This window comes from Mustela lutreola, chromosome 12, assembly GCF_030435805.1.
Source record: "Mustela lutreola isolate mMusLut2 chromosome 12, mMusLut2.pri, whole genome shotgun sequence".
NCBI lineage: Eukaryota > Metazoa > Chordata > Mammalia > Carnivora > Mustelidae > Mustela > Mustela lutreola.
The window spans coordinates 35560335-35580706 of NC_081301.1; the positions used below are offsets into that span (position 1 = coordinate 35560335).

General features: G+C 42.2%; 1 protein-coding gene and 1 pseudogene across 1 annotated transcript; both read left to right on the forward strand.

Moving 5' to 3' along the window:
- Positions 1–8849: 8849 nt before the first annotated feature.
- Positions 8850–9873, forward strand: LOC131812328 (olfactory receptor 2S2-like). The gene has a single exon (XM_059141690.1). The coding sequence runs from the start codon at positions 8914–8916 to the stop codon at positions 9871–9873; it is 960 nt and encodes a 319-aa protein (XP_058997673.1). The 5' UTR covers positions 8850–8913.
- A 1828-nt stretch (positions 9874–11701) lies between these two features.
- Positions 11702–12587, forward strand: LOC131812337 (olfactory receptor 13C7-like; annotated as a pseudogene).
- Positions 12588–20372: the final 7785 nt, after the last annotated feature.

Consider the following 20372-nt stretch of genomic DNA (forward strand, 5'->3'; position numbering starts at 1 on the left):
TGAAGATGTATTGGGTGGGGATAAAGGGACATACCCTACAAGATATCAAAGTATACTATAAAACAATATTGATTGGGGCAACATAACATCAACACGGCAACGGACAAATAAACCAATGGAAAAGAACAGAGCTCCCATACATCATACTAAGAAGAGAAATGACAAGAACCATATGATCCTCTTGACTGATGCACAAAAAACCCTTGACAAAATACAGCATCCTTTCTTGGTTAAAACTCTCTACAGTGTAGGAATAGAGGGAACATCATTCTCATAAAAGCCATATACGAAGAGCCCACAGAGAATATCATTCTCAATGGGAAAAAACTGAAAGCTTTCCCCCTAAGGTCAGGAACAGGACAGGGATGACCACACTCACCGTTGCTGTTCAACTCAGTGCTAGAACTCTTAGCTTCAGCAATCAGACAACAAAAAGGAATAAAGGTTTCCAAACACTCAAAGAAGAAGTCAAACTCTCACTCTTCACAGATGACTTGACACTTGATGTCAAAAACCCAAAAGACTCTACCCACAAGTTGCTAAGTCTCCTATAGGAATTCAGCAAAGTGGAGAGTATAAAAATCAGTGCACAGAAATCAGTTGCTTTTCTATACAGTAATGATGAGACAGAGGAAAGAGAAATCAAAGAATCAATCCCATTTACAATTGCCCCCCCAAACCTTAAGAAACCTAGGAATAAACCTAACCAAAGAGGGAAAGGATCTGTACTCTGAAAACTATAGAACACTCATGAAATAAATGGAGGAAGATACAAAGAAATGGAAAAAACATTCCATGCTCACAAATAGAAAGAAGAAATATTGTTTAAATGTCCACGCTACCCAGAGCAATCTACACATACAGTGCAGTCCCCATCAAAAGACCATCACCATTTTCCACAGAGCTGGAACAAATAATCCTAAAATTTGTATGGAAAGACACTGAATAGCGAGAGGAACGTTGAAAAAGAAAACCAAAGCTGGTAGCCCCTCAATTATGGACTTCAAGATCTATTACAAAGCTGTAATCCTCAAGACAGTATGCTACTGGCACAAAAGCAGATATATGTGTCAGTGGAGCAGAATAGAGAATCCAGAAATGGACCCTCAATTCTACCATCAACTAATCTTCAACAAAGCAGGAAAGAACATCCAGTGGGAAAAAAGACAGTCTGTTCAACAAATGGTGTTGGGGAAACTGGACAGCCACATGGAGAAGAATGAAACTGGACCATTTTCTTACACCATACACAAAATAAACTCAAAATGAATGAAAGACCTAAATGTAAGACAAGAATACGTCAAAATCCTAGAGGAGAACACACCCAGCAACCTCTTTGACCTTGGCTGCAGCAACATCTTGCTAGACATGTCTCCTAAGGCAAGGAAAACAAAAGCAAAAGTGAAGTACTGAGACTTCATCAAGATTAAAAAGCATTTGCACAGCAAAGGAAACGGCAGACAAACCAACAGACAACCTACAGAATGGGAGAAGGTATTTGCAAATATCTTTTCAGATAAAGGGCTAGTATCCAAGATCTATAAAGAACTTATCAAATTCCACACACAAAGAACAAACAATCCAGTCAAGGAATGGGCAGAAGACATGAATAGACATTTCTGCAAAGAAGACAACCAAATGGCCAACAGACACCAGAAAAACTGCTCAACACCACTCAGTATCAGGGAAGTACAGATCAAAATGACAGTGACATGCTACCACACCAGTCAGAATGGCTGAAATTAACAAGTCAGGAAATGACAGATGTTCGTGAGGTTGCAGAGAAAGGGAAACCCTCCTACACTGTTGGTGGGAATGCAAGCTGGTGCAGCCACTCTGGAAAACAGTATGGATGTTCCTCAAAAAGTTGAAAATAGAGCTACCCTACAACCCAGCAATCACACTACTGGGTATTTACCCTAAAGATACAAATGTAGTAATCCAAAGGGGCATATGCACCTGAATGTTTATAGTAGCAATGTCCAAAATAGCCAAACTATGGAAAGAACCTAGATGTCCATCAAGAGATTAATAGATAAAGACAATGTGTTATATATATACAATGGAATATTACGCAGCCATCAAAAGAAATGAAATCTTGCCATTTGCGACAACGTGGATGGAACTAGAGCGTATCATGCTTAACGAAATAAGTCAATCAGAGAAAGACAACTATCATATGATTTCCCTGATATGAGGAAGTGGTGATGCAACATGGGGGCTTAAGTGGGTAGGAGAAGAATCAATAAAACAAGATAGGATTGGGAGGGAGACAAACCATAAGTGACTCTTAATCTCACAAAACAAACTGAGGGTTGCTGGGGGGAGGGGGGTTGGGAAAAGGGGGGTGGGGTTATGGACATTGGGGAGGGTATGTGTTTTGGTGAGTGCTGTGAAGTGTGTAAACCTGTTGATTCACAGACCTGTACCCGTGGGGATAAAAATATATGTTTATAAAAAAAAAGTCACTATTTTTCCTTTTGGAAATAATTACATTAGTAATTGGGAACAAGGGTCTTATTAATCTTTGGCTAATAAAATCATTCTCATTTAAAAAAATTAAAAATTACACACACACACACACAAAGAATACACAATGAATAGTCTTCAATAAATGGTGTTGAAAAAACTGGAGAACTATATGCAAAAGAATAAAAACTGGACTACTTTCTTATATCTTACACAAATGTGAAATAAAAGTGGAGCAGAAACCAAAAGGTTAAGACCTGACTGTAAATCTCCTAAAAGAAAACATAGGCAACAATCACTTGTCCATCAGTTTCAACAACATTTTTCAGGATATGTCTCCTCAGACAAGGAAAACAAAGGCAAAAAATAAACTCTTGGACTGTATTGAACTAAAAAGCTTTTCAAAGTGAAGAAAATCATCAGCTAAGCGAAAAGGCAACTTACTGAATGAGAGAAGATATTTGCAAAGAACATATTTGCATACTATACAAAATATATAAATAATGCATACAACTCAACACCAAGAAAACAAATAATCTGATAAGAAATGGGCCGAGGATCTGAATAGACATTTCTCCAAAGATGACCTACAGAAGGCTAAAGGAAACACAAAATGGTGCTCAATATACTATCATCAGGGAAATGCAAATTAAACCCCAAATGAGATACCACATCACACAAGTCAGAATGCCGGGAATCAATATGGCAAGAAATAACATGTGCTGGTGAGGAAGTGGAGGAAATGTTAAAATGAAGGTTTGTGAAGTGCCTGGCACATGGGAGCACCTCACTCAGTGTAGCCAGTTCTGCTGTTCCTGTTGCGAGACATGTGTCCTGCCTCCCCATTCTGGATGTCAAGGAGTCAGGATGGGGGACAACATACTCTGGCTCTGAATCAAGTACCGGCTTCTCTGGGAGCCCAGAGAAAGTTCAGGAGGAAACCAGCACCTGCTATACACTCTTCTCCATCTACAGGTGACCATGTCCCAGTCGTTATCTCTAATTGGGACAGGGAGATGGTCCCTGGAGACTCCACGTATGTATAGGGCCTGTACCCTGTGCACATTTGACATTCCAAACTTTAAATTGCTTCTGGGACCAACAGGGTCCCTGTAGGAGTTCACAGCTGCTTCTTCTGGGGAAGATGTACCTGTAGGATTTCTGGGCTTCAGACCAGGATGACAGTCCTCTCCATGAAGAGACTGTAGCTGAGACACCCAGTTAGCCTGCACATCTAGGAGGAAGGATGTGAGAGAAACCCCACCAGAGGCTAAAGTTTCCACAGGGATGTAGGGGAAGAAGACGACACAGGGTCTCAGAGGTGAAAGAAGTCCACCACAAGAGTGTCTGGCATCCAGGGTCTGGTGAGTGCACAGGGAGGAGCTGAGAATTGGGTCTCGAATCAGGAGACTCGGAGAAGTGGCTGCAAGCAGGATGCAGATGAGAGGCACTGGCTCTGGTGGGGACAGGGCTGGTGGGCATGACTTTTGCAGAGCATTTTCCAAAGATGGACTTTCCTCCTCCCCCTGCCTCTGCTCCAAGCACCTTCCAGCTGCTGCCGGCTGTGAGCAGCTGATGCTGGAGCAGGGAGGAACAGCTGAGGCTAAGCACAGGCAGTCCCTCCTGCTCTACAGAGCTCACCACTGACCAAGCCTGCCCTGACACTGCTGTTCCATCGTCCCTGGGAGGAGCCCAGAGTCCTGGGAAGAAGGTAGCCTGATTTCCACCCCATCCTGCTGAGATTTCCCAGAAGACTGAGCCTTTCACAGGGTCACTGGGAGAGCAGACAGGCAAGCTGGGACCATTCCTATCTGTGATGTCCAGTCTGTGGCTAGTTCTGTTCTCCTCACTTTCTTTCTACCCCTTATTCATGGGGATACCTCCCAAGACCCCCAGTGAATGCCTCAAACCACAGATAGTACTGAACTCTATGTATCCTATTTCTTCCTATATACACGTACCTGTGATACAGTTTAATTTACAAATCTGACACAGTGAGAGATTAACAATAACCAATAATAACATACAATAATTATAACAACATCTCATAATAAAGTTATGTGAATGTGGTCTTTCTCTCACAGTATCTTATTATACTGGACTCCCTTTCTTCCTGAGAAAATGCAAGATGATAAAATGGCCACATGATGAGCCACAGTGAGGTAAGTGACTAGACAGTGAGATGCAACATAAGGCTACCCTTGACCTTGTGACCACAGGTCAGAAATGCTATCTTCTGCTCCGAACCATAGTTAGAGGTGATGGCAGGGCGGGAAGTGAAGCTTTGGAAAGCAAAATGTGAGGGAGAGACATTATCATATTGAGAATGTTTCCCCCTGAATACAAAGTAATTTCTAGCCATTGTATTAGGAAATTTGATAATATTGGGGTACCTGGGTGACTCCGGTGGTTAAGCTTCCTGCTCTTGATATTAGCTTAGCTCATGATCTCATGATTGTGTGACGAGCCTGCTTCGGGTTCTGAGCTCAGTAAGGAGTCTGCTTGAAATCCACCTGCCCCTCTGTTCCCAACCCACTCCCACAACTGCTCTTTCTCTCTCAAATTATCAAAAAGTTAAAAAGAAAAAAAAAGAAAATCTGGTAATATTGAAGAGGTACAAAGAGGAATCCATATTAATTTTGCTATAACTTATTTCAGTCGCTCTTTTTAAAAAGATTTTATTTATGTATTCAACAGAGATACATACCACAAGCAGGCAGAGAGGCAGGCAGAGAGAAAGCAGGAAGCAGGCTCCCCACCAAGCAGAGAACCCAATGCAGGGCTCAACCCCAGGACCCTGAGATCATCACCTGAGCCGAAGGCAGTGGCTGAAACCACTGGGCCACCCAGGTGCCCCTCTTTTCAGTCACTCTTAATCAAATATATTATTTACCTAATTGAGATCAAACCAGTGTATACAATTTTGTATTCTCTTATTTATTACTGAAGTGTAATGATGCAGCTGTGTGAAAATTATAAATATAACTTTAATGTCTAAAATTCTATTTTATGAAGTACACTGTCAGGTATTTATTGGTAGACAGTTATTTTATTTCCTGTATTCATTCATAATATGACTGTGATGAATGTTTTTATTGAGAGACACTGGCCCTCCATTCTCATTGTTCCTTTAGAATTTTTTCTAAAAGCTTAGAGGTGGAATTGCCGAGTTATAAGGTTTTATAAGTTTCTGTTCTTCTGTGCAAACTGCTCTACAGGGAGGCTGATTGACAATGCATGAGGCTCTGGATAGCATTGTGTTCCCTTCTTTTTTTTTTTAATATTTTATTTATTGATTTGAAGGAGAGAGAGAGAGCATGAGTGGTGGGGAGTTGGAAGAGGGATGGGGAGACAGGCCGACTCCACACCACACATGGAGCCTGATGATGTCCTCTCCCAGGACCTGAAGATCACGACCTGAACTGAAGGTAGCTGCTTACCCAACTGAGCCACCCACTTTTCCCTTCCTTTTCTCAGATGCCTGATGGTTCCAGAAATAATTAGTGACAAGACCCAGGTGTCACACCTGTAGGATGCAGCCAGGAAGGTAAGAGCTTCCCTCCTTTCCTGGCTCTCACAGGCTGACTCCAGTCTACCTGGGACTGTGTCAGAGCTCTCTGCTTTCTTCATTCCTGAGTCTCCTCCAAAACCTCACATAGCACTATTTCCTGTTAGCCATATCTTGATGGGAAACCAAGGATTCAGATCACCTCTTCACTCAGACACACACATACACAAACAAACACACAGCACACACACACCCAAAGGAATAAGCTGTCACCTTACACCCAAGACTGCTCTCTGCCTGGTGAGGACAGCGTTGGGCACTCCATGACAGAGTTGGGATGCCCTGGGAGCGTTTTCATGACACACATGGGGAAACTGAGGCCTGGGCTTGCTCAAGGTACACAGAATATTTATGTCCCTGGCAGGGACTCACAGCTCTGAGTTCAGTGTGCCAGATCCTTCTAGCTGTTCCGTTCATTCTAATTGAACTAGCTTTCGTTCAGCAACTTTGACATGACAGGCACTAAGGACTTCCGGGGCAGAAGCTCTCACGTGGGTCAAATCCTGTGCATCACTCATGCCCACAGCACAATGCTCATGGGAAGAAGCTTCTGTGTGCACAGCTCTGGCTCACGGGAGTGGACAGGATGGCTTCGCTTACAGAAGCTACTCTCCTTGGCTTCTCCAGCCACAGCATATCTTTGTCACTATTGAATCCTGCTTGTGGCATGGACTGCAGTGTTTCCTTTGCCTTTTATGGGAAAAGGAAGGGGCACGGAGAGCCACTGGGAGGCATGGGAGATAAGTTGGAGCAGAGGTTCATGGCGGAGCACCCAGAGTGGGCCTGCATGAGCAGAAGGGAGCACGCTCACGTGCTGAATTGAGGGATGGGGGAAGGGCCCTAAGCCTGCACAGAAAATACCATGAAACCCATGGTTGCATCATGGGGGAGACCTCTCCTGGCTTAGAGCTTAGAGCAATGCCCTTCTGCAGGGCACAATTTATATCTCCTTCCCCTTCCAGAAACATTTGGCAGTTTCTGGAGACACATTTGGTGGTCACAGCTCAAGGAGCAGGTGCTATTGGCAGCAGGTTGGCAGAGGTCAGGGATGGTCCTAAACATCCTCCGATGCACAGGACAGCCCCACCCAGCAAGGAACTCTCCAGCCCCAAGTGTCACTAGTGCCGAGGCTGACAAAGTCTGGGGTCAGTGCAGGGCGGGAGTCACTCTGCCTAACTCCATAACTGAAGCAAGAGTGCACTGGGCTTTGAGACACAGCAGAGAGCACACAGAGCTGGTACTGCAGAGACAGACTCTCCAACATCTGTGCAAGACAGTGTGGCAGTTATTTGGTGGGAAGAACCCAGATTTGGGGACTGTGATCCAACCCCGGCAATGGTATTCAATCTTAAGAAGCAAATCTTTGGCTCCTCAGAGCTTTGCTTACTTCTTTTTTTTTTTTTTTTAGATTTTATTTATTTATTTGACAGAGAGAGAGAGAGATCCCAAGTAGACAGAGAGGCAGGCTGAGAGACAGGGGGAAGCAGGCTCCCCACTGAGCAGAGAGCCCAATGCGGGGCTCGATCCCAGGACCCTGAGATCATGACCTGAGCTGAAGGCAGAGGCTTAACCCACTGAGCAACCCAGGTGCCCAGCTTACTTTTTACCTATAATACCTGAATGACACTGTCTTCTCTGTGGATGTTTTTCAAAGAATATAGCACAGAATAGATGTTCATTAATATTAACTGCTCATCATCTACCCTCTGCCCACACCTAGACACACACACACAAACACACACACACTCATGACACATACACATACCTGCATGTACACACCACTGCAGTTAAGAAAAACCTATAGAAATATTACAAATGAGAATTCTGGCAATTGTAGCTCAGAATCTGTAAATCCTCTACCCAAAGGCATGGAAGTGTTCACATAAGCTAGCTGCTTGTAAAGAACCCAAGAATGGAGGCAAGAAAGCCAGAATATTACAGAAGAATACAGAATAAGCATAAAAGGGAAAAAGAAAAAAAAAATCCCTTAGTCATCCCTGACTAAGAATGTCACCAATACTCTAATGAGCTGGGATTAGATGTTAATGCCATACATCCTGCTGTCTGATAACTTACAGTCTGCCTAGTTATCAAGAACTGAGTTAACTGGTCAATAAGCTGCTTGGCTGTCATCCCATAGTGTGGGTTCACTCACTCCAATTACTCCTTCTGTGGCCTTCATGAATTCTTCCCCATGAGGGAACCTCCCCCACATATGCCTTTAATATGTCTTAGAATAGGCAGATCCCAATTCTGACAATAGGCAAGTCTGTTGCTGAGGGTGGGCAGACTAAGGAAGGATCCCTCATATGGTTGAACTTTTACCTAGGCTCTATTCTGTCTCCATGGGGATTAGCACTTTTAAACAAGTTCCTTCCAAATGTAGTCAATGTTTAATGAGGCTTGAAATTTTGGTAGTTGTAAGAATAGGATCAGCTTGGGGAGTCTCCTCTCTATGAATCTAGGAAAGCCCAGATTAAATGAAATTTATATTCATTTACATCAAATACAAAGAATTTACAGCATTTTCCCATGCTCATCAAAAGAAGAGGAAAAGCCCTCCTTGACTGAGGATTAGCTCTGCTGGGCTCAGATCCCGTCTATCTATCACCACTTTGCTCAGAAGACTTGGACAGTTCACTTCCCCTCTCTGGGCCTCAATGCAGTATTTGTAAGCCCTCTTTCAGCCCTGACCATCCCCCATCTAAGATCTAACCCCACTCCTACCTACTGTCTCTTTCAGTCATTTATCTCTTACGCACCTATGTTGTCCTGTTCTGTAGCACAGAGTGATGGTGTACAAGACGCCTGAGACTTTTCTCAAGAAAGCCTCCTGTGCTGCATTTGTCCTTGGCTGATGACAGAAGGCATAGCACATGGAAAAAGCCAACTGGTCCTCCCCTGTGGCAGGGTTCATAATCCTGGGGCTCTCAGCCTACCCAAAGCTGGAGAAAATATTCTTTGTGCTCATCCTGCTGATGTACCTGGTCATCCTGCTGGGAAACGGGGTCCTCATCTTGGTAACCATCCTTGACTCCCGCCTGCACACGCCCATGTACTTCTTCCTGGCGAACCTCTCCTTCCTGGACATCTGCTACACAACCACTGCAGTCCCCCTGATTCTTGACAGCTTCCTGACTCCCAGGAAAACCATCTCCTTCTCAGCCTGTGCTGTGCAGATGTTTCTCTCCTTTGCCATGGGTGCCACAGAATGTGTGCTTCTGGGCATGATGGCATTTGATCGCTATGTGGCCATCTGTAACCCCCTTAGGTATCCCGTGGTCATGAGCAAGGCTGCCTATGTCCCCATGGCTGTCAGCTCCTGGGCTATTGGTGGTACAGCTTCTGTGGCACACACGTCTTTGATAATTCAGCTGCCTTTCTGTGGGAACAACGTCATTAACCACCTTGCCTGTGAGCTACTAGCTGTCCTAAAGTTGGCCTGTGCTGACATCTCCATCAATGTAATCAGCATGGGGGTGACCAATGTTGTGTTACTGGGAGTCCCAGTTCTGTTCATCTCCATCTCTTATGCGTTCATCATTGTTACCATCCTGAGGATCCCCTCAGCTGAGGGAAGAAGAAAGGCCTTCTCCACCTGCTCTGCCCACTTCACTGTGGTGGTCATCTTCTATGGGACCTTATTTTTCATGTATGGGAAGCCCAAGTCTAAGGATCCCCTAGGGAATGACAAGGAGGACCTTTCAGACAAGCTCATCCCCCTTTTCTATGGGGTGGTGACCCCCATGCTCAACCCCATCATCTACAGCCTCAGGAACAAGGACGTGAAGGCCGCTGTGAGGAACCTGGTGCCTCAGAAATGTTTTGCCCAGTAATGGAGGGCTGTGTTCCCACCCTATGGAATAAAGGACTTCGGATCATTAGAGCTGCCATCTGAAAGACAAATCATGTGATCCAGAGTCCTCTCTTGCCCTTCTGTCCATTTTCAGAGAATGTTTAACTTTTCAGAGTATATCTTCTGAGTTTTAGCCATACAGCTGAGAGTTTTGACAGATGCGACACAACAGATCTCTAATTGAATACACAAGACATTCTGAACACATGATAAAACCAAGGAGAGAGGAGCCAGCCATTAGACCGAGCTTGGTGAATGGCCTACACTGTATCTGAGCTACACAGTCTGTGCACAGAGGAGAGAGGGCACTCCCAGCACTGTTGCCATCCCTCTAAGATTCCCCAGCAGAGTCACAGGAACAAGGAGGAAATGTGAATTTTCATTTTGGACTGTTTTTAGAAGACAGTCAGTTTGGCTGAAGTATAAGAAGAGACAGGGACAAATTCTCCACCTAGAGGGCTTTTGGATGGGAACAAGCTATTCTGGAACCCCCATTTCTTCTTAGCTATGAGAAAATTGAGGCTATTTTTTCTCAATGCACTTCACATTATGAAACACCGTTAGGAAGTTAATGGCAAGAAAGAGTATAGAGTTTGAATTTGATGCTCATCACTTATAGCAACTCCCACTAGAAAAGCTAGTATCTGATTGGATAATAACTCACATTCTAGAAAAAAGAAAGATGATACAGATATAGATAGACAGATAGAGGCTAAATATTTGGGGGCTAATATTTGATACATTACTTTGTTCCAGGACTTCCCAAACTCTTTAATATGCTAGAGTACACTGTGAATGTCTAAGAGATGTAAACTTGGTAGCATTTCCTGAGCCTCCATAGTTCAGCAGGATAAAAACTGGGAAGCTTTTTCTTACCTATGACCTTCGGTGGGTTGCTTAACCTATTTCAGTCTATTTCTTCATATTTTACACCTAGCCCCGTGATTTTACATGAATTACTTATTATAGATAACTGCTTTGTAAATGGTAAGCACAATGGAACTATTAGAAACCAGTTTTGGTCGTATCATGAATGCTGCCCAGTCCTGTGTGCCATGTGGAATAGAGTAAGACACCGTCCCTATATCGAGCAATAGACACACAGGATAAATGAAAGATTCAAAGGTGTTAGCAGGTGAATAGAAACATTTTTATGGCAAGTTCTATGAAATTCTTTGAATATGGCAGACTTATATAAAAAGAGAATTTAGAAAGTGAATACTTTTTTGAGAACAAATCTTGGAAGTTTTTTATTCAAGTGATATTTATATTTTCTTACATTTATTAGGAATGAATTGCCTAAGGATTAGTGTTTGTTTAATAAAATTTCTGATTCTAATGTTAGTCCTCATACTACTTTCTACTTTGCACCAGTAGGGAATAATCTTGCTCTTGCAAATACACAAATGCCTTCTAGTGGCCATTTAAGCAAACTTCAGATGCTTAGTACGGCCATGCAATATCATTATTAGAAGAGGTTTGGGGGATTTTCTTGTTCAACCCTATGCACAGGATGCGTGCTGTTCCTCTCCAATGTCCCTGATCCCAGTCAAATGGCATTTGCTTGGACAACTCCAGTAACAAAGAATCCAGTACTTCCAGAGTCTAGCTTTTTTGTTCAGCCCTTGCCAACTCTTCCTTGATTTATGTTTAACTATACCCTCCAGTAGCTTCTACCTTCACTCCTAATTAGGTTTAGTGCCTCTACGTGAGATGTACCCAATCTCTTTCCTTCTTGTATGTGAAGGTATTCTGATCTCCTAAATCCCCTACAGCCCACACAGGGCCAGCCCTTCCTCCCAAGCCAAATGTTCTTTGTGCATATCCGTGTGATCTATTTAGTGCTCCTGCTGGGCAATGGGGTCCTCATCCTGGGGACTGTGTCTACCTCATACCAGCACATGGTCATGTACTTCTTCCCTGGGAACCCCTCCTTCTTGTAAATCTGCTATACAAGCTCCTCCACACCCCTCATTCTCAACAGCTTCCTAATCTGCTGGAAAACCATCCCATTCTCTGCCTAGGCTGCGCAGATGGTTCTCTCCTTTGCCATGGGAGCTACAGAGTATGTGCTTCTGGACATGATGGCATGTGATCTCTATCTGGCCATATGTAACCTCCTCAGATACCTAGTAGTGATGAGCAAAGTTGGCTATGTGCCCATTGCTGGTGACTACTGGACAGTTGGAAGCATGACTGCCATGGTACAAACATCTTTAGTGACATGATTACCCTCCTGTGAGAACAACTTCATCAACCACTTTACCTGTGAGATCCTGGCTGTCCTGAAGTTGGTCTGTACTGACATCTTATCAATGTGATTGATCACTATGGTAGTGGCCAATGTGATCTTTCTGGGCATTTCAGCTCACTACACTTTCATCTCCTATGTGATTATCATTGCTACCAACCTGAAGATACCCCCAGCTCAGAGAAGGAAAAAGGCCTTTTCTACCTGCTCTGCCTACCTCACATTCATGGTCATCTTCTACAGAACTTTACTCTTTGCATATGGAAAGCCCAAATCCAAGAACCCCACTGGAGGCAGACAAGCAGGATGTTTCAGATAAAATCACCTCCCTCTTCTATGGGGTGGCGACCCCTATGCTCAACCCCATCATCTACAGCCTCGGGAATAAGGATGTGAAGGCCACTGTGAAGAACCTGGTCCTAAGCAAACACGTCATCCAGTGATGGTGGAGGGGTCCTGATAGATCTCTATTCCCTAGTTTCTATCACCTGAGGGGCTCAGAGGATAAGATAAAGGGCCAATTTTCTCAAAGGTTCATAGGCAAATCTGATTGCATAGAATGCTTTGTGTGAATAAGGAAGCATTTAATGAGACATTTCTGTCCCATTCTAGAAGCACTTCTACACAAGTATATACCATTGGTCAAGCCTTATACTCATCTATCCTTGGGATGAATACTGAGCTACTTGATGTCCAGGGAAAATAACTCTTCAAGTTTTAATTTTAACTTACAAAAAGCTCTAGGCTATAGATCTGTAATTCAATTGCTCCCTGGCCTCTTTCTTTATCATGTTTGGATGGGTCCTTGATTCATGGACATTTCAACATATCCTACTCCATATTAAACAAGAGTAATATTTATCTCTGTGCTCATTGTTTCTTTCTCCCTATTTTCATATTAATTCCTAAAATTGTTTTTTGAATTGTCCTCTTCCTGTGTCTTCAAAATTGACCTCTTTTCCTGTCCTCCACCATGATCCCCACCAGAAAACTATTCACACCTCGCGGGCACAGAGGAGAGTGCGTAGGTGGTGGCAAAACTGATGTAAGGGTCAAACCCCCAGGCCTTTTTCCTTTCTCCTTGTTGAGAGTGTTATTCACCCCCTTGATCCTGTCCCTGGATAGCTGAGACCTCCCAGAGCTCATCAGAGTGATATGGAAACTGAGATGTATTTAGGAAAATCAAATGAATTCTCTTAACTTCCTGACCTGGCTCGACCATGTATGCAGCCAACTGGTGACCATCAATTGCTTTTCTGCCCAAGAATACTCAACCCTACATGGCAGTCAGAGGGAGAGGAAGGTGAGGTACACCAGCAGATATCTAAGAATAACCCCCATGACTGGTGAGGAATTCCAAGCAACTTCCCAATAGTGAGAAGTCCAGTTAAAAGAATGAGTGGGATAGAAAGCCTCCGAGAGCTGACATGAACTTTTATCCCAACAGGGAGGAAATAAACTAGTCATCAAAACAAACAGCCTTTCCTGGAAAGAGTTATTGCAGGAAGATGGTGAGACAGTTAAGAAAAATCTCAGTGGGTTCTGTGTGGAATTTGGGAGGCTATTGGATCAATAAAAACAAAAGCCATCAATCAATGAGAAGCTAGGAGCAGAAAAGGTGACTGGGAGATAAAAATTTGTCCTAGGGAAAAAATTGACATTGTCAATTAAATAAAATCCAGGAGAAAGTATTCAAAAGTACACAAAACAATACTAAAACTAAATTTTTAAAATAAAAGGAACTTGAGTTTCTCTCTGAGGCTAAGAGGGAAAAAAGAAGAGAGAGAGAGTGAGCAAAAGAGAGAAGTTGGTTATTTAAGAACAGGTAACAGATATAAAATGTACACCATGGGAATCCATTAAGTAACTCAGGAGGAGAAAACAGAATAGATGAAAGACAAATAACAAAGGAGGAGAAAACCATTACACTGAACAGAAATTCTGCATGTTGATTCAAAAATCAATCACCAGGTAAGAATTGTACTAGAAGACCTACCTATAAACAGTCGATCCAAAGGTAAGTTGTGGTTTTCATATATGCCAAAAGAATTCTATAGAGTTTTCCAGAGCACAAAACTGTACTTCCCAGCAAGGACCAAGAATCTGGCTGCTGCTGGCCTGCTTCTCTGCTGCCCTAAATGTAGATGCAAGTGGAACAAGGCTGACAGAGTGCTGAGGGAAAGGGACTGAGAATCTGAAATCTACACACCCTGACCATTGCATCTATATGATACTTGAAAAGATATTGTTGGCACATGCAAACCCAGACAGCACACACCCCTATAATGCCTTACTCAAAAAGATTTTGTTTATAAAGTTTTCCCAATAAATTGTTAAAAATAAATAATGAAAGGACTGGAATCTATACAGTATGTAAGACACAGTAGAGGATGGTTAAATATTTGAAGACTGACAAAGTCTTGGATGGGTGGGTCGGGGGGTTTTGGGTGAGCCTAGTCGGGGGTATTAAGGAGGGCATGTATTTCATGAAACACTGGGTGTGGTGCATAAATAATAGATCTTGGAACACAGAAAAAATAAAATTAAATTTTTAAAAAGTCTAATGAACATTTGATACCAAATGTGCAAAGACAATATATGAAGGAATTTTTAGGAAATGCATCAAGGTAAACAGTGACAACAAAGCAATGGTGTAACTCTAGTTACAATTCTAGATGACTTTATTAAGCTGAGAATTTTAGAAAAAGATGTATAGTTATATCCCACTGAAGGTTTCATCTTATGAAGGATGTGGCAGGAAAGGGTATCTTATAATATATGAGTATAATGCATTGATAATAAAATAACAAAAGTATTAATGTGCTTGTTGAGGGGTGCCTGGGGGTTCAGTCAGTTAGCAGACGCTTTTGGCTCAGGTCATGACCCCATGGTCCTGAGATGGAGCCAAGTTTCCAGCTCCCTGCTCAACAGCTCAACTTAGAGTTTGCTTCTCTCTCTCCCTCTTCTCCAACTCTGCTTGTCCTCTCCCTCTCATATAAATGAAATCTTGAAAATAATATATGCTCATGGAAATCTTAAGAGAAATACCAGTAGACAAGTATTAGCATGAAGACGTTTGAAAGAATAAGAGGACGATGAATGAGCAAAGAAACTTGATTAAATGAAAAAGTCTTACACTGAACCTGAATAGATTTAAATCATTGCATATTAAATTAATGATACACAGTACCCAGTTTTGTAAGGAGCTTTAAGATTTCTAACATTAGGATAGATTAAGAGATCTATTAAAACCATTTTATTAATAGATTCAAGAGGAAAAATAATCTTATCAACAGATGTTGACAAGTCACTTGATAAAATTTAACATTGATTTCTGACTTTTTAAAAGTAGCACACTTCAATAGTGGGAACTACCCCTAACATGAAAGAAAGTATCAGAACATCAGCACGCAGCATGTCTACAACTTGGATGAGGTCACCAGCTTTCAATGTCTACATCATTTTGCAGTCTAGATAATTAGATGAGATGAGGAAAACAAGGAACATAAATATTGAAAATAAAGAAGAACCAGAAATGTTGTTTAACTGAAGAAATTTTACTCACATGCCAAAACTATAAGAAATAATAACACAATATATGAGAGAGGTTGTATATAACTCACTGCAATTAGAAAAGTTTTACAATACCTATGGAAAATATATAAGAAGTATGAGAGGCCTATGTGAATATCATATATTTACAATGACCATATATTAACAGGAGAAGTCATGAGACATTTTCATTTTGAAGAAGCAAAAGTCCACATGCAAGCCTCAGGACATTTAACTATCCTCCAAGTGCCCACATTCAAAGCATTCTCCCTCTTGCCAGCAGGTGGGAAGAGTGATTCTTCAACCACTTTCCCATCCTTAGAGCAGCCCCAACTCTTAGTTGGGAGGGAAGGTCCAAGCCCTGAGGCAAGCATGAATGCTCCCTGATCTAAAGGTCTCAGAAGCAAAGAAAACCAGCCTTCAACTCAGTCCATGCTTTTGGAGGTAACCAAAGAGTCTAGAACAGACCACTGACAAATGGAGGCTTTCACAACTCTGCTTATATGCTGATTACTTCCTGCCTCATTACGACTCATAACCATTTATCTCACCTTAGGATGACCCCTAAAATCTTCAAGAGATTACAGCCTCCAATGAATGTGTTTACTGACATGACCAAATCAAACACCCCAGATGGTCACGAACAACAGATGATGAAAGTAATTACCCAAATAGGTGAAATCAGAGCATTTCAAACAAGACCTAGTCATGATCAAAACAAAACAAAAACAAAACAAAACAAAACTTTCAGCATTGAACTGGAGGTCCCAGACAGGGCAGTAGGGCAAGAAAAGAGACAAGCCTATCAATTTTGAAGGAAGATGAAAATTGTCATTATTCACTGGTTTTTTTATTGCCTACTATATACAAAATCTAAATAACTTTGAGATACATTACAAGTATTGAAAAGAGTGTTCCTCAACACTAAATCAATGTACAAAAAAACTATTGCATTTCCACATTCCAGCAACAGGTTATGAAATATTTTAAAACACATGAAGAAAGATAAATGTACATATTTATATATTTAAATATAAGCATTTGTGTTTAGATATTTAAGTATAAATTTTAGGGAGGGGAGGCAAGACAGCAGAGAAGTAGGAGGTGCTGTTTCATCCGGTCCCCTAAAGTGAGCTGGTTACCTACCAAAGAACTCTGATCACCCATGAAATCATCCTGAAATTAGAATTATACATTGCTGGATCTCTGCGTGGGCAGAAGACACCAGTGGACAGGTAAGGCAGAGTGTGAACATCAGACTGTTAATGGAAGATAAACAAAAGGGGGAGGGAGCCATCAGAAGCGATCCACTGGAAAGTAATACCCCAATACGAGAGTGCACTGTGATTGGGGACCAGCATTAACTTGGAGTCTGCTTGAAAGCACTCAAAAAGAGCAAAAGATCTTAAGGGGAAATTGGTGGAATTGAGCAGTTAGGGACAGGGTCTTAAGCCCATGAACCCAGGACAGCCACTGCTGGCACGGAACCAGAGAGTGCAGCAAAGAAGCCAGGTCTTAGTCGCTGAGCTGCAGGTGTGTCTGATAGTGTCGGTGTGGACGCCAGCTGGCACTCTTTAGAACCACAGCCTTTTGTACCCTGCACATGCGCTGTGTGACCAGGGCCTGAGTGGCACTCTACACCCTCCCCTGAGAGAGGTCCATGCAGGCGCTAGCCGGTGTTCTCCAGGACCAGAAATTCTGAACACTCCCAGGTGGGGCCACCATGAAAATCTCAGTGCACTATCCCTGCTTGGGACCTCTCTGGCAGTCTGGACCTGCCCAGACAGCAGCAGCTAGTATTTCTGGTGGTTTGGCGTACAAGCGGGAGTTCCTGTCACCCCAGAGACCATGACTGTGGACGTGATCTGCCAGTGGTGGAGGGAGAATTTATGTGCTCTGGAGCACCCAGAGGGTAACAGACTGAGGCTTCTCTCTGAGATGGAGGTCTGGGTGCAGTTTGCTTTCCTCTAAATCTCCAAAGAACTGCCAAAAGCTGCCAAGGGGATAACAAATAAACAAACAAACAAACAAAAAAACCTCCAGAGAACAAAAGCCTAAAAAAACAGTTTCCTCAGAGCCCAGCCTGTTGATGGGGGTAGGAGGACTCAACTCTAGCAAGACTCCCTGAAAAACCATGTGGCAGGCCCCTCCCCAGCAAAAAAACCCAAAAAACAAAAAACACTCAAAACGGAATAAAAAACAAAAAGACAACCACTACTACTTCAGAGATACAGCTTCTATTTTTAATTCGTTCCCACTATTCTGGTTTTTTTCATTTTTAAAATTTTTTTATATTTTATAAACATATATTTTTATCCCCAGGGGTACAGGTCTGTGAATCGCCAGGTTTTTTTCATTTTTTAATATAACTTTTTAACCTATTAACCATCACAGTGAGATGTTCAGTACGTCAAATTCCATAATAACCTTTTAACCTGAACTTTTTTTGATACATATACCCATGTTTTTCTTTTGCTTTTCTATTTATTTTTTTAAAATATTGATATAGAGATAGGATTCAAGGTAATCCCCTTCCCCCAACCAATGCTACTCCTATATGTAAACCAGTTTTATTATTTTTCTATTTTATTTTATTTTTTAGATTATTTATTTATTTGGCAGACGGAGATCAGGAGTAGGCAGAGAAGCAGGCAGAGGGAGAGGAGGAAGAAGGCTCCCCGTGGAGCAGAGAGCCCGATGTGGGGATCAATCCCAGAACCCTGGGATCATGAACTGAGCCGAAGGCAGAGGATTTAACCCACTGAGCCACCCAGGCGCCCCTGTAAACCAGTATTAATCCCCATTTATCTCAGGAAAGTTGAGCCCTTTACAAAGATATCAAGATACATCCAGGAGGAATCAAAATAGACTTCCTCGCCCATACTGAGAATTTATAACCACCCTCCTATCTTTTTCTTCTGTCAGTGTTTCTGTATATTCGCTTTTGTTCTGGTAGTATATAAATCTTATGCTTGGGGTTCTTTTTGGCTGGGTTCTTTCTTTCTGTCTTTCTTTCTTCTTCATGTTATCTACTTTTGTCAGTCTTTTTGTTTGTCTGCTTTTGTTTGTATACTTTATAAATCTTACCTTTGGGGCCCATTCGGGCTGGGCCTTCTCTTTTATTTTTTCCTTCCTTTTTTTCCCCTCCCCCACTCTTTTCTTTTTTCTTTATTTTTGGTGGGGACTCTCAGTTGCTCAGAAGCATTCCAGAGTGCACCTTGCCTACACCATGGTTGATACATTCAGCTACACATCTGTTCAGCCATCTCCCACCAAAATGACTAGAAGGAGCAATGCTTGACAGAGGAAAAATTCAGAGACTGGGCCCTCTCCATCAGAGCTATTGTACATGGACATAAACAGTATGTCAGAAAGGGAATTCAGGCTAACAATTATCCAGGTAATAGCTAGGTTGGAGAAAGCCTTTGATGACAAAATGGAGTTGATTAGGGCAGAAGTGAAAGCCACCAGGGATGATGTTAACAATGCTCTCAATGATTTCCAATCTAATCTAAATTCTCTAAAAGCTAGGGTAACTGAGGCAGAAGATAAAATTAGTGATCTGGAGGACAAACTGATAGAGAAAAAGGATCAGGATAAAGCCTGGAACAAACAGCTTAGAAGCCATGAAAACAGAATTAGGGGAAAAATGACTCCATGAAATGTTCCAGTGTCAGAATTATTGGAATCCCTGATGGGGAGGAGAAAGAAAGAAGACTAGAGGATATAGGTGAACAAATTTTCCATGAAAAATTTCCCAATCTGGTGAATGGAACCAGTGTTTATGTACTAGATACAGAAAGGTCTCCCCCCAAGATCATAGAATCTAGAAAGACCTTGGGACACCTGATTGTGAAAATGATGAATCATAATTTTAGACAGGAGCTCTTGAAAGCAGCTAGGGGGAAGAAATTCCTTACATACAGAGGAAAGCCCATTGGAATAACATCAGACCTGTCTACAGAAACCTGGCAAGCCAGAAAGGGCTGGCAAGATGTATTCAGGGCACTAAATGAGAAGAACATGCAGCCAAGAATACTTTATCCAGCAAGACTGACATTCAAAATGGACAGAGAGATAAAGAGCTTCCAATACCAACAAGGCTTAAAAGATTATGTGACCACCAAGCCAGCACTGCAAGAATATTAAGGGGGGGGGGTTCTATAAAGGAGGAAAAACCCAAGAATATCACTGAACAGAAATATATGGAGACAATCTATAGAAACAAAGACTTCACAGGTAATGTCAATAAAAATGTATCTCTCAATAATCACTCTCAACGTGAATGGCCTAAATGTGCCCATAAAACAGCACATGGTTGCAGATTGGATAAAACGACAGGACCCATCCATATATTGTCTACAGGAGACCTATTCTGAACCTAAGGATACCTCCAGACTGAAAGTGAAGGGATGGAGAAGCATCTTTCATGCCAATGTGCCTCAAAAGAAGACTGGGGTAGTGATTCTCCTATCAGATAAATTAGATTTTAAACTAGGGACTGTATTCAGAGATACAGAAGGACACTACATAGTTCTTAAAATGACTCTCCACCAAGAAGATCTAACAATTGTAAAGATTTATGCCCCCAATATGGGAGAAGCCAATTACATAAGAAAACTGTTAATCAAGATAAAGAGTCATATTGATATGAATACATTGATAATAGGAGATCT